At 56.9% G+C, this 13,614-nt stretch overlaps 1 protein-coding gene across 1 annotated transcript; it reads left to right on the forward strand.

Annotated features, from left to right (window-relative positions):
• The first annotated feature begins 1,615 nt into the window (after nt 1-1,615).
• Nucleotides 1,616-11,736, forward strand: LOC134433250 (lipolysis-stimulated lipoprotein receptor-like). Its single transcript, XM_063182124.1, has 11 exons — nt 1,616-1,652; nt 5,151-5,216; nt 5,311-5,376; nt 5,468-5,794; nt 6,596-6,715; nt 7,503-7,550; nt 9,073-9,219; nt 10,085-10,165; nt 10,275-10,325; nt 10,874-10,966; nt 11,603-11,736. The coding sequence occupies exons 1-11, from the start codon at nt 1,616-1,618 to the stop codon at nt 11,734-11,736; spliced, it is 1,170 nt and encodes a 389-aa protein (XP_063038194.1).
• Nucleotides 11,737-13,614: the final 1,878 nt, after the last annotated feature.

A 13,614-nucleotide genomic window follows, 5' to 3' on the forward strand; every position in this document is an offset into this window, starting at 1 on the left:
TTTAAAGGATTTTTTTTGGAGGAAATTCATGAGTTTTTGGGGGGTTCCGGAAATTTTGGGGGAGTCCCCGGAATTCTGGGGGGGTCCCGAGGGGGTTTTGGGGGGAAATCCCGAATTCTGGAATGAAATTTTAAGAAGTTTTTTTTTTGAGATTTTTGGGGGTTTTTAAGGAGATTTTTTTGGTTTTTAAAGGAAATTTTTTGGGGGAAAATTCAGGAATTTTTGGGGGTTCCGGAAATTTTGGGGGAGTCCCCGGAATTCTGAGGGGGTCCCGAGGGGGTTTTGGGGGGAAATCCCCGAATTTTGGGGCATTGGAAGGAATTTTAAAGAATTTTTTGGGGGGTTTTTAAGGGATTTTTTTGGGGAGAAAATCCGGAATTTTGGGGGGAAAAATCCGGAATTTCCTGGGGAGAAAATTCGGATTTTTTAGGGGGAAAATCCGGATTTTTTGGGGGGGTTTTTAGGGAATATTTTTGGGGGAAAAATCCAGAATTTTTGGGGGGGAAATCGGAATTTTTTTGGGGAAAATCCCGAATTTTTTGGGGGAAAAATCCGGAATTTTTGGGGTTTATTAAGGAATTTTTTGGGGGAAAATCCGGAATTTTGGGGGGTTTTAAGGAATTTTTTGGGGTGAAAATCCGGAATTTTTGGGGGTTTTTAAGGAATTTTTTTTGGGGGGGGAAATGCGGAATTTTTGGGTGAAAATCCGGAATTTTTTGGGGGAAAAACCCGGAATTTTTTGGGGTCCCCGCTCACCTCCCAAAATCCCGGGGGGGTCCCGAAGCTCCGAGGGGGTCCCAAACTCGGGGCCGAGAGTGGGGGAGGGGCGGAGGGACCGCCAATAAATGGGGGGGGGGGGGGGGAGGGGCCGGACCCGCCCAACCCCCCCCCGTGACATCAAATTTTCCCCTCCTTTTTTCCTGTTTTTTTTTTTTCCTGTTTTTTTCCTGTTTGTTTTTTTTCCATTTCCCCCTTCTTTCCTAATTTTCCCAATTTTTTCCCATTTCCCCCCCAATTTTTTGTCCATTTTCCCCCAGTTTTTCCCAATTTTCCCCCAATTTTCTCCCAGTTTTCCCCCATTTTCCCCAAACCCCCTCCCCATTTTCCCCCAATTTTTCCCCATTTTCCCCCAGTTTTTCCCAATTTTCCCCAATTTCCCCCCATTTTCCCCAGAATTTCCCCCCCCAATTTTTCCCATTTTCCCCAATTTTCTCCCTCATTTTCCCCCTCATTTTTCCCCTAATTTTCCCCCAAATTTTCCCATTTTTCCCCAATTTCCCCCCACATTTTTTTTTCATTTTCCCCCAAATTTTCCCCCCCATTCTTTCCCCCAATTTTCCCCCCATTTTCTCCATTTTCCCCCCAATTTTTTCCCAATTTTCCCCAATTTTTTCCTCCATTTTCCCCAATTTTCCCCCCCACTTTTCTCCCCATTTTCCCCCAATTTTTCCCTTTTTCCCCCCAATTTTTCCCCAATTTCTCCCCCCATTTTTTCCCATTTTCCCCCATTTTCCGTCATTTTCCCCCCACCTCCATATTTGGCGGTGGGCGTGGCCCGAGCCGGAAGTGGGCGTGTCCAGGTGCGCCGGCCCCGCCCACACCTGGCCGATCCAAGATGGCGGCGGCGCTGAGGGCGCTGCTGGCGCTGCTCGGTGGGCGAGGGCGATTAATTCATTAATGGCTAATTAACGAACCCCAATTAGCGGGACGGGGCTCATTGAGGGGGCTGGGGGCTAATTAGGGGGGTAATTAGCGGCGGCCGGGGTAATTAAGGGGCTGGGGGTTAATTAGGGGGGGTAATTAAGGGGAGTTCCGGGGTAATTAAAGGGGGTCCGGGGCAATTACGCGCTAATTAATGAACCCCAATTAGCCGGACGGGGGCTCATTGAGGGGCTAGGGCATAATTAGGGGGGTAATTAACGGGGGCCGGGGTAATTAACGCGGTAATTAAGGGGGTCCGGGGTAATTAAGAGGGTTCCGGGGTAATTAACGGGGTCTGGGGTAATGAACAGAATAATTAAGGGGGGCTGGGGTAATTAACGGGGCAATTAAGGGGGTTCTGGGGTAATTAACGCGCTAATTAACGGCAATTAGCGAGCTGGGGTCTGATTAAGGGGCTGGGGGTTAATTGGGGGGGGTAATTAAGGGGGTCCGGGGTAATTAAAGGGGGTCCAGGGTAATTAAAGGGGGTCCGGGGTAATTAAAGGGGGTCCGGGGTAATTAATGGGCTGGGGGTTAATTAGAACGTGGTGATTGAGGGGCTCTGGGGCAATTAAGGGGGTCCGGGGTAATTAAGGGGTGGAGGGTTGATTGGGGAGGGTAATTAAGGGGGTAATTAAGGGGGGGGTGGGGTTAATTAGAGGGGTAATTAAGGGGGGGGGTGGGGGGTAATTAAGGGGGCGTGGGGTGTAATTAAGGGGCAGGGGGGTAATTAGACGTTAATTAGGGGTAATTAAGGGGTGGGGGGAGCATCTTGGGGCCATTGGGGGTGGGCACAGGTGAGGGCACAGGTGAGGGCACAGGTGGGCACAGGTGAGGGCACAGGTGGGGGCACAGGTGGGCACAGGTGAGGGCACAGGTGAGGGCACAGGTGGGCACAGGTGAGCACAGGTGGGCACAGGTGAGGGCACAGGTGAGGGCACAGGTGGGCACAGGTGAGGGCACAGGTGAGGGCACAGGTGAGGGCACAGGTGAGGGCACAGGTGGGGGCACAGGTGGGCACAGGTGGGCACAGGTGGGCACAGGTGGGCACAGGTGAGGGCACAGGTGGGCACAGGTGAGGGCACAGGTGAGGGCACAGGTGGGCACAGGTGGGCACAGGTGAGGGCACAGGTGAGGGCACAGGTGGGGGCACAGGTGGGCACAGGTGAGGGCACAGGTGGGCACAGGTGGGCACAGGTGGGCACAGGTGAGGGCACAGGTGAGGGCACAGGTGGGCACAGGTGAGGGCACAGGTGAGGCACAGGTGAGCACAGGTGAGGGCACAGGTGAGCACAGGTGGGGGCACAGGTGGGCACAGGTGAGGGCACAGGTGGGCACAGGTGAGGGCACAGGTGAGGCACAGGTGGGCACAGGTGGGCACAGGTGGGCACAGGAGGGCACAGGTGGGCACAGGTGGGCACAGGTGAGGGCACAGGTGAGCACAGGTGAGGGCACAGGTGAGGGCACAGGTGGGCACAGGTGAGGCACAGGTGGGCACAGGTGGGCACAGGTGGGCACAGGTGAGGGCACAGGTGAGGGCACAGGTGGGCACAGGTGAGGGCACAGGTGGGCACAGGTGAGGGCACAGGTGGGCACAGGTGGGCACAGGTGGGCACAGGTGAGCACAGGTGAGGGCACAGGTGGGCACAGGTGAGGGCCCAGGTGGGCACAGGTGAGGCACAGGTGAGAGCACAGGTGGGCACAGGTGGGCACAGGTGAGGGCACAGGTGGGCACAGGTGGGCACAGGTGAGGGCACAGGTGGGCACAGGTGAGGGCACAGGTGGGCACAGGTGGGCACAGGTGAGGCACAGGTGAGGGCACAGGTGAGGGCACAGGTGAGGGCACAGGTGGGCACAGGTGAGGGCACAGGTGAGCACAGGTGGGCACAGGTGGGGGCACAGGTGGGCACAGGTGAGGGCACAGGTGGGCACAGGTGAGGGCACAGGTGGGCACAGGTGGGCACAGGTGAGGGCACAGGTGGGCACAGGTGAGCACAGGTGGGCACAGGTGAGGCTGGGGTGCCGCCCCTGTCCCCAGGTGTCCGTGTCTGTCTCTGTCTCTCCCCTCACCTGTCCAGGTGTTCCTGTCCGGGTGTCTCTGTCTGTCTGTCTGTCCCTGTCCCTCCTCTCACCTGCCCAGGTGTCCCTGCAGGTGACCTTGTGTCTCCTGTCCCACCTGCCCAGGTGTGCCCTGCTCCAGGTGTGCCCCTGCTCCAGGTGTGCGCCCTGCAGGTGTCCCTGTCTCTTCTCTCACCTGTCCCAGGTGTCCCTGCAGGTGTCACTGTCTGTTCTCACCTGTCCCAGGTGTGCCCTGCTCCAGGTGTGCCCCTGCTCCAGGTGTGCGCCCTGCAGGTGTCACTGACTCCTCTCACCTGTCCCAGGTGTCCCTGCAGGTGTCACTGTCTGTTCTCACCTGTCCCAGGTGTCAGTGTCCTGTCCCAGGTGTCCCTGCAGGTGTCCCTGTCCCTTCTCTCACCTGTCCAGGTGTCACTGATTCCTCTCACCTGTCCCCGGTGTCACACCTGTCTCTCCTGTCCCACCTGCACAGGTTACACTGAGGGACTCTGTCCCTTCTCTCACCTGTCCCAGGTGTCCCTGACCCCTGTTCCACCTGTGTCACCTGTCACACCTGTCACACCTGTCCCACCTGTCTCACCTGTATGTGTGTCACACCTGTCACACCTGTCCCAGGTGTCACTGACCTATCCCACCTGTCCCACCTGTCCCACCTGTGTCTCACCTGTCCCACCTGTCCCACCTGTCCCACCTGTGTCACTGACCTGTCCCACCTGTCCCAGGTGTCACTGCCCTGTCTCACCTGCACAGGTGACACCAGGTGACACTGATTTCTCTGCCCAGGTGTGTCGGCCCAGGTGCGCTCCCTGCAGGTGTCCGTACCTGAGCCCCGCACGGTGTCACTGCCCTGTCCCACCTGTCCCACCTGTCCCACCTGTGTCTCACCTGTCCCAGGTGTCACTGACCTGTCCCACCTGTGTCACCTGTCCCACCTGTGTCTCACCTGTCCCAGGTGTCACTGACCTGTCCCACCTGTGTCACCTGTCCCACCTGTGTCTCACCTGTCCCAGGTGTCACTGACCTGTCCCACCTGTGTCACCTGTCCCACCTGTCCCACCTGTGTCCCACCTGTCCCACCTGTCCCAGGTGACCCTGACTGTCCCTTTCTCTCTCTCTCACCTGCCCAGGTGTGTCGGCCCAGGTGCGCTCCCTGCAGGTGTCCGTACCTGAGCCCTGCACGGTGTCACTGCCCTGTCCCACCTGTCCCACCTGTCTCACCTGTCCCACCTGTGTCTCACCTGTCCCACCTGTCCCACCTGTCCCACCTGTCCCACCTGTGTCTCACCTGTCCCAGGTGTCCCTGACCTGTCCCACCTGTCCCACCTGTTCCAGGTGACCCTGACTGTCCCTTTCTCTCTCTCTCACCTGCCCAGGTGTGTCGGCCCAGGTGCGCTCCCTGCAGGTGTCCGTACCTGAGCCCCGCACCGTGGCCCTGACCTGTCCCACCTGTCCCACCTGTGTCTCCCCTGTCCCACCTGTCCCACCTGTCCCAGGTGACCCTGACTGTCCCTTTCTCTCTCTCACCTGTCCCAGGTGTGTCGGCCCAGGTGCGCTCCCTGCAGGTGTCCGTACCTGAGCCCCGCACCGTGGCCCTGACCTGTCCCACCTGTCCCACCTGTCCCACCTGTCCCACCTGTCCCACCTGTCCCAGGTGACCCTGACTGTCCCTTTCTCTCTCTCACCTGCCCAGGTGTGTCGGCGCAGGTGCGCTCCCTGCAGGTGTCCGTACCTGAGCCCCGCACCGTGGCCCTGCTCTTCCAGCCCGTCCTGCTGCGCTGCCACTTCCAGGTGAGCTCACCTGGCGGCCCCGCCCCCATCGTCACCTGGAAGTACAAATCCTTCTGCCCGGACACCTGGGCGGGGGCCGCGCCCGGCAGCGCCTGGGGGGACTCACCTGGCGAGGCCGCGGGGGCGTGTCCCGACTCCGCCCGCACCGTGCGCATCGTGGCCACCAAGCAGGGCGAGCAGGTGACCCTGGGAGACTTCTACCTGGGCAGGGCCGTCACCATCCGCGGAGGTGAGCGCGCACCTGGGCACACCTGGGCACACCTGGGGGCACCTGGGGGGGAGAAAATGGGGAGAAACGGTGAAAATTTGGTGAAAATTGGTGAAAATTTGGGGGTTTTGGAAGGAAAATTGGGAATTTGGGCACACCTGGGCACACCTGGGTATGCCTGAGATACACCTGGGCACACCTGGGTACACCTGGGCACACCTGGGCACACCTGGGCACACCTGGGCACACCTGTTCCGTCTCACAGCCGCAGAGCTGAGCCTGGGCCCGGCTGCCTGGGGGGACAGCGGGCTGTACCTGTGCACGGTGACCTGGGCACACCTGGGGGCAGCTATAACACACCTTTGCACACCTGGGCACACACCTGTTCTCACAGCTGCAGAGCTCAGTCTGGGCCCAGCGGCGTGGGGGGACAGCGGGCTGTACCTGTGCACGGTGACCTGGGCACACACCTGGGCACACACCTGGGCACACCTGGGCACACACCTGTATCTCACCTGTGCAGGTGCAGAGCTCAGTCTCGGTCCCGCAGCCTGGGGGGACAGCGGGCTGTACCTGTGCACAGTGACCTGGGCACACACCTGGGCACACACCTGGGCACACCTGGGCACACACCTGGGCACACACCTGTATCTCACCTGTGCAGGTGCAGAGCTGAGCCTGGGCCCGGCGGCGTGGGGGGACAGCGGGCTGTACCTGTGCACGGTGACCTGGGCACACACCTGGGCACACACCTGGGCACACACCTGGGCACACACCTGGGCACACCTGGGCACACCTGGGCACACCTGTCATGTCTCCCAGCCGCAGAGCTCAGTCTCGGTCCCGCGGCGTGGGGGGACAGCGGGCTGTACCTGTGCACGGTGACCTCGACCAGCGACCTGCAGGGCAACAACGAGGCCGTGGCCGAGCTGGTGGTGCTGGGTGAGACTGGGACCAAACTGGGACGGACTGGGACAAACTGGGAGGGACTGGGAGGGACTGGGAGGGACTGGGATGGTGCTGGGTGAGACTGGGAGGGACTGGGAGGGACTGGGTTATACTGGGAATGGACTGGGAGGGACTGGGAGGGACTGGGATCAAACTGGGATCAAACTGGGAGGGACTGGGATGGACTGGGTTATACTGGGAATGGACTGGGATGGACTGGGAGGGACTGGGGTATACTGGGAGGGACTGGGATGGACCGGGTTATACTGGGTTATACTGAGATATACTGGGAATGGACTGGAATATACTGGGATCGAACTGGGAGGGACTGCGATATGCTGGGATATACTGGGAGTGGACTGGGTTATACTGGGATATACTGGGAGTGGACTGGGAGGGACTGGGATGGACTGGGAATGGACTGGTTTATACTGGGATATACTGGGATATACTGGGAATGGCCTGGAATATACTGGGATCAAACTGGGAGGGACTGGGATGGTGCTGGGTGAGACTGGGATATACTGGGACAGACTGGGAGGGACTGGGACAAACTGGGAGGGGACTGGGATATACTGGATTGTACTGGGATGGCGTTTGGGGTTACTGGTTTGTACTGGGAGGGACTGGGAAGGGGTTAAAGGGGGGTTTGGGGTCACTGGTTTGTACTGGTTTGTACTGGTTTGGGGGTCACTGGGGGTCACTGGGGGTCACTGGGGGTCACTGGTTTGTACTGGTTTGTACTGGTTTGCACTGGGCCCCTCCCCCCATGTCCCCCCAGGGTCTCTTCCCGAGGGCTCCCGGCTGCTGCCCGAGGGGACCCTGCCAGGTACGGGCACACCTGGGATACACCTGGGCGCACCTGGGCACACCTGGGCACACCTGAGATACACCTGGGCACACCTGGGCACACCTGGGGGCACCTGAGATACACCTGGGCACACCTGGGATACACCTGGGCACACCTGAGATACACCTGGGCACACCTGGGCGCACCTGGGGGCACCTGAGATACACCTGGGCACACCTGGGATACACCTGGGGGCACCCAAAACCACACCTGGGCACACCTGGGGGCAACGAAAACACACTTGGGGCACACCTGGGGGCACCTGGGCACACCTGGTCATACCTGGGGCACCCATAACACACCTGGGGCACCCATAACACACCTGGGCACACCTGGGGGCACTGAAAGTACACCTGGGCACACCTGGGGGCACCCAAAAACACCTGGGCACACCTGGGGGCACCTGGGCACACCTGGGGCATACCTGGGGCACACCTGGGGAGGTGAAAATGGTGAAAATTGGGAGAAAATGGGTGGAAATTTGGGGTTTTTGGAAGGGAAATTGGGAATTTGGGCACAGCTGGGCACACCCGAGAGGGGTAGGAACACACCTGGGCACAGCTGGCACACCTGGGCACACCTGGGCACACCTGGGCACACCTGGGGCCCGTTTTGGGCAATTTGGGGCTGTTCCAGGTGGGTTTGGGGTAAGTTTGGGATATTTTGGGGTGAATTTTGGGGGAATTTGGGATAATTTTGGGGATAATTTCAGGATAAGTTTGGGGTAAATTTTGGGGGGAATTTGGGATAATTTTGGGGATAATTTTGGGGATAATTTCAGGATAAGTTTGGGGTAAATTTGGGATTAAATTTTCGGGATGAATTTGGGGTAATTTGGGGACGATTTCAGGCATTTTCGGGATGAATTTGGGATGTTTTTGGGGACACTTTTGGGATATCTTTGGGAGAAATTTGGGATTATTTTTTGGGGATATTTTGGGATATTTTAGGGGTAATTTTGGGGAATAACTTTATGCTAATTTATGCTAATTTATGCTAAATGCTGACATTTTAACCCTTCACAGACTGGCTGTTTGTGGTGCTGGGGGCGGGGCTGGGACAACTTTGGGATAAATTTGGGACATTTTGGGACAACTTTGGGATAAATTTACGACGTTTTATAACGACTAACGACCATTTATGCTAATTTATGCTAATGTATGCAAATGTCCCGTTGCTGACTGGCTGTTTGTGGTGCTCAGGGCAGGGCTGGGATAACTGTGGGATAAATTTGGGGATTTTTGGGATAAATTTGGGGCATTTTGGAACATTCCAGGATGGCCGACGCTAATTTATGCTAACGTATGCTAATTTATGCTAATGTACGCTGATATCCCATTCCAGACTGGCTGTTTGTGGTGCTGGGGGCGGGGCTGGGATAACTTTGGGATAAATTTGGGACATTTTGGGACAACTTTGGGATAAATTTATGTCGTTTTAATAGCGATCTGTGGCGACTTATGCAAATGTATGCTAATGTATGCAAATTTCCCGGTTGCAGACTGGCTGTTCGTGGTGCTGGTGGCGCTGGGGGCGGGGCTGGTGGCGCTGGGGGCGGGGCTGTGCTGGTGCCAGTGCTGCCCCCACACCTGCTGCTGTTACCTGCGCTGCCCCTGCTGCCCGCGCACCTGCTGCTGCCCCGAGGCGCGTGAGTCACCCGGGCGGGCACACCTGGGCACACCTGGGCACACCTGGGGGCACCTGGGCACACCTGGGGGGAGAAAATGGGGAAAAAACGGAGAAAACTGGGGGAAAATCGATGGAAATTTGGGGGTTTCGGAGGGGAAATTGGGAATTTGGGCACACCTGGGGGCACCCAAAATACACCTGGGCACAGGTGGGGGCACCTGGGCGCACCTGGGAGGGGATACATGGAAAAAACCAGGGTGAAATTTGGGTGAAAAATGGGGATTTTTGGGGGGTTTGGGGTCACCTGGGCACACCTGGGTGGGTTCTGGGCACACCAGGGCATACCTGGGAGTGGGCTGGGCACACACCTGGGCACACCTGGGCACACCTGGGCGGGTTCTGGGCATGCCCAGGTGGGTTCTAGACACACCTGGGCACACATCTGAGGGGTACCTGGGCACGCCTGGGCACACCCAGGCACACCTGGGTGGGTTCTGGGCACACCTGGGCACACCTGGGAGTGGGTTGGACACACCTGGGCACACACCTGGGCACACCTGGGAGTGGGTTGGGCACACCTGGGCACACCTAAGGGGTACCTGGGCGGGTCCTGGGCACACACCTGGGCACACCTGGGCACACACCTGGGCACATCTGGGCGGGACCTGGGCACACCTGGGCACACACCTGGGCACACACCTGGGCACACCTGAGGGGTACCTGGGCGGGTCCTGGGCACACACCTGGGCACACCTGGGCACACACCTGGGCACACACCTGGGCACACACCTGGGCACACACCTGGGCACACCTGGGCACACACCTGGGCACACCTGGGCACACCTGTGCGTGCCCCCCCCTCACCCGTTCCCCTCCCCCCCCAGTTTACCTGGCCGGCAAAGCGGCGACGTCGGGCGGAGCCTTCGGCCCCTCCCCCCCCCCAGCGCTGCCCCTGCAGCTCCTCGGTGAGTGGGGGAGGGGCCGGGTGACCCCGGGTGACCCCGGTGACCTCAGGTGACCCCGGTGACCTCGGGTGACCCCGGGTGAGCTGACCCGGCCCCTCCCCCACCGCAGGCAGCTCCCAGAGCTCCCAGGTGCCGCTGCTGAGGGACAGCGACAGCCCAGGTGAGACGGGTGATTGACAGCTGTCAGTCATGGGGGCGGGCACTGGCTTGGGCTGGGTTGTACTGGGTTGTACTGGTTCGTACTGGTTTGTACTGGTTTTTATTGATTTTTATTTGTTTTTATTGATTTTTATTAGTTTCTATTGGTTTATACTGGTCCATACCGATCCGTACTGGTTTATACTGGTTTATACCGGTCCATACTGGTCTGTACTGGTTTATACTGGTCTGTACTGGTTTATACTGGTCTATACTGGTCCATACTGGTTTATACTGGTTTGTACTGGTCCATACCGGTTTATACCGGTCCATACCAGTCCATACTGGCTTTTACTGGTTTATACTGGTTTGTACTGGTTTTTACTGGTCCGTACTGGTTTATACTGGTCCATACTGGTTTAAACTGGTTTGTACTGGTCCATACTGGTCCGTACTGGTCCATACTGGTCCATACTGGTCCGTACTGGTCCGTACTGGTTTCTCACTGGTCCGTACTGGTCCGTACTGGTTTATACTGGTCTGTACTGGTTTCTCTCTGCTCTCCCCCAGCCCCGTCGCTGCCCCCGCCCCTGGCCCTGCGTTACCTGGAGGAGCAGCTGCTGCACACCTGGGGAGGGGGCGGGGCCGGGGAGCGGCCCCCAGGTGAGGGGGGAGGGGATTTGGGGGGGGTCCTGGGGGGATTTTTGGGGGGATTTTGGGGGGATTTTGGGGGGTCCTGGGTTCATTTGGGGGATTTTTTGGGGGGATTTTTGGGGGTCCTGGGGGGGATTTTTGGGGAGATTTTGGGGGTTTTGGGGGGATTTTGGGATAATTTGGGGGGGTTTTGGGGGGACTTTGGGAATTTGAGGAATTTTGGGGGGATTTTGGGGGGTCCTGGGGAGATATTGAGGGAATTTTGGGGGATTTTGGGGGGTTTTGGGGGGATTTTGGGAATTCGAGGAATTTTGGGGGGATTTTGGGGATTTTTGGGAGGATTTTTGGGGGGATTGTGGGGAGGATCCGGGGAGGATTTGAGGGGATTTTGGGAAAGTTGGGGGGACTTTGAGGAGATTTTTTGGAAGGATTTTGGGGATTTTTGGGGGGATTTTTGGGAGTCTTGGGGGGAAATTTTGGGGGGATTTGAGGAATTTTGGGTCATCCTGGGATCATTCTGGGGGGGTCCTGGGAGGGAATTTTGGGGGCATTTTGGGGCTCCTGACTTGAGGGGTTTTTTTTTTGGGGGGTGGGGTCGGCCTGGCCCCTCCCCCACCCTGACCCCTCCCCCTTTTTCCCCTTCAGGCCCCGCCCTCAGTGACGTCACCTCCCTGCACGAGCCCCCCTGGGCCCCTCCCCCCCCCCCGCTCGCGCTCGGCCGAGATTTTGGGGGAGGGGCCCCGGGGGGGGGAGGGGCGGCCCCCGGGGGGGGTCCCTGACCCCTCCCCCACCCCCCCGGAACCCCCCGGGACCCCCCCGGAGGCTGCGCAAGGTTGGGGGAGGGGCTCAAATGGGGGAAATTTGGGGAAACGTGGGGGGTCCGGGGGAGGATTTGGGGGGAAATTTGGGGGGTCCTGGGGGGGATTTTTGGGAATTTTGGGGGGATTTGGGGAAATTTGGGGGGTCCTGGGTGGGATTTTGGGGAATTTTGGGGGGATTTGGGGAAATTTGGGGGGTCCTGGGTGGGATTTTGGGGAATTTTGGGGGGATTTGGGGAAATTTGGGGGGTCCTGGGTGGGATTTTGGGGAATTTTGGGGGGATTTTGGGGAAATTTGGGGGGTCCTGGGGGGGATTTTGGGGGAGATTAGGGGGAGTTTGGGGAAAATTTGGGGGGTCTTGGGTGGGGTTTGGGGAGATTTCAAGGAATTTGGGGGGATTTGGGAAATTTGGGGGGTTCATGGTGGGATTTTGGGGAATTTGGGGGTCCTAGCTGGGATTTTTGGGGAGGATTTGGTGGAAAATTAGGGAATTTTGGGGGTTTTGGGGGGGATTTAGGATTTTTGGGGGAGATCTGGGGGGTCCTGGGTGGGATTTTGGGGAGAGATTTTGGGAAAATTGAGAGAATTTTGGGGGCGACCTGTGTGGAATTTTTGAGAATTTTGAGGGAGGATTTGGGGTTAACTTGAGATTTTTGGGGTTAATTTCGGCTATTTTGTGATAATTTATTATAATTTAGGATATTTCAGGTTAATTTTGGGTATTTTGGGAGAGAGATTTGGGTTTATTTGGGGCAATTTGGGTTAATTTTTGATAATTTTGGGCTGTTTTGAGATAAATTTGGGAGATTTTGGGGTATTTTGTGGTAATTCTGGGTTAATGAGGATATTCTTTGTTAATTTATGTTAATTTATGTTAATTCTTGCACATCTCACCCCCAGAACGACGCCCTGAGCCGCGAGAGCCTCGTGGTGTGACCGGGACCCCCAAAATTTACCCCAAATTCCAGAAATTCTGGAATTTTCCCAAAAATTCCAGAATTTTCCCCAAATTCCGTTCATTTTTTGGGCTCATTTTGGGGCTTTTTTAGTGCCTTAAATTTTGTTATTTTTCATCCATTAAAATTTTGGGGGAGGGGTCTCTCCCCCCCCTTTCCCCTCCCTCCACGCCGAGATTTGGGGCCAAATAAAGAATTTTCCAGAAATTCCCACGCGGTGACGTCATCGACGTGCCTGTGACGTCATCAGGGAGGAAAGGGGGGGGAAATTGGGGGGAATTTTTAGGGATTTTAGAGGAATTTTTTGGGAATTTTCAGGGATTTCGTGGAATTTTAGGGATTTTTAGAGAATTTTGAAATATTTTGGGGGGATTGTCGGGGATTGTGGGGAAGATCAAGGAATTTTGAGGGATTTTGTGGGATTTTGGGGAATTTGGAGGGAATTTTTGTGAATTTCGGAGAATTTTGAGGGATTTTGGGGGAATTTTTGGGGAATGTTGGGGGATTTTGGGGAACTTTTTGAGAATATGAGCGGTTTAGAGGAAAATTTCAGGGATTTTGTAGAATTTTGATGGAATTTTCTTAAAGACTGTCGTAAAGCGCGACTGTCGTAAAAGGTGCCGTAAAGCGCGACTGTCGTAAAGCGCGACTGTCGTAAAAGGAGCCGTAAAGCGCGACTGTCGTAAAAGGTGCCGTAAAGCGCGACTGTCGTAAATACGGCCGTAAAGCGCGACTGTCGTAAATACGGCCGTAAAGCGCGACTGTCGTAAAGGGTGTCGTAAAGCGCGACTGCCGTAAAGACTGCCGTAAATACGGCCGTAAAGCGCGACTGTCGTAAAAGCTGTCATAAAGCGCCACTGTCGTAAAACGTGCCACAAAGCG

This window comes from Melospiza melodia, unplaced genomic scaffold (genome assembly GCF_035770615.1).
Source record: "Melospiza melodia melodia isolate bMelMel2 unplaced genomic scaffold, bMelMel2.pri scaffold_151, whole genome shotgun sequence".
NCBI classification, from domain to species: Eukaryota; Metazoa; Chordata; class Aves; order Passeriformes; family Passerellidae; genus Melospiza; species Melospiza melodia.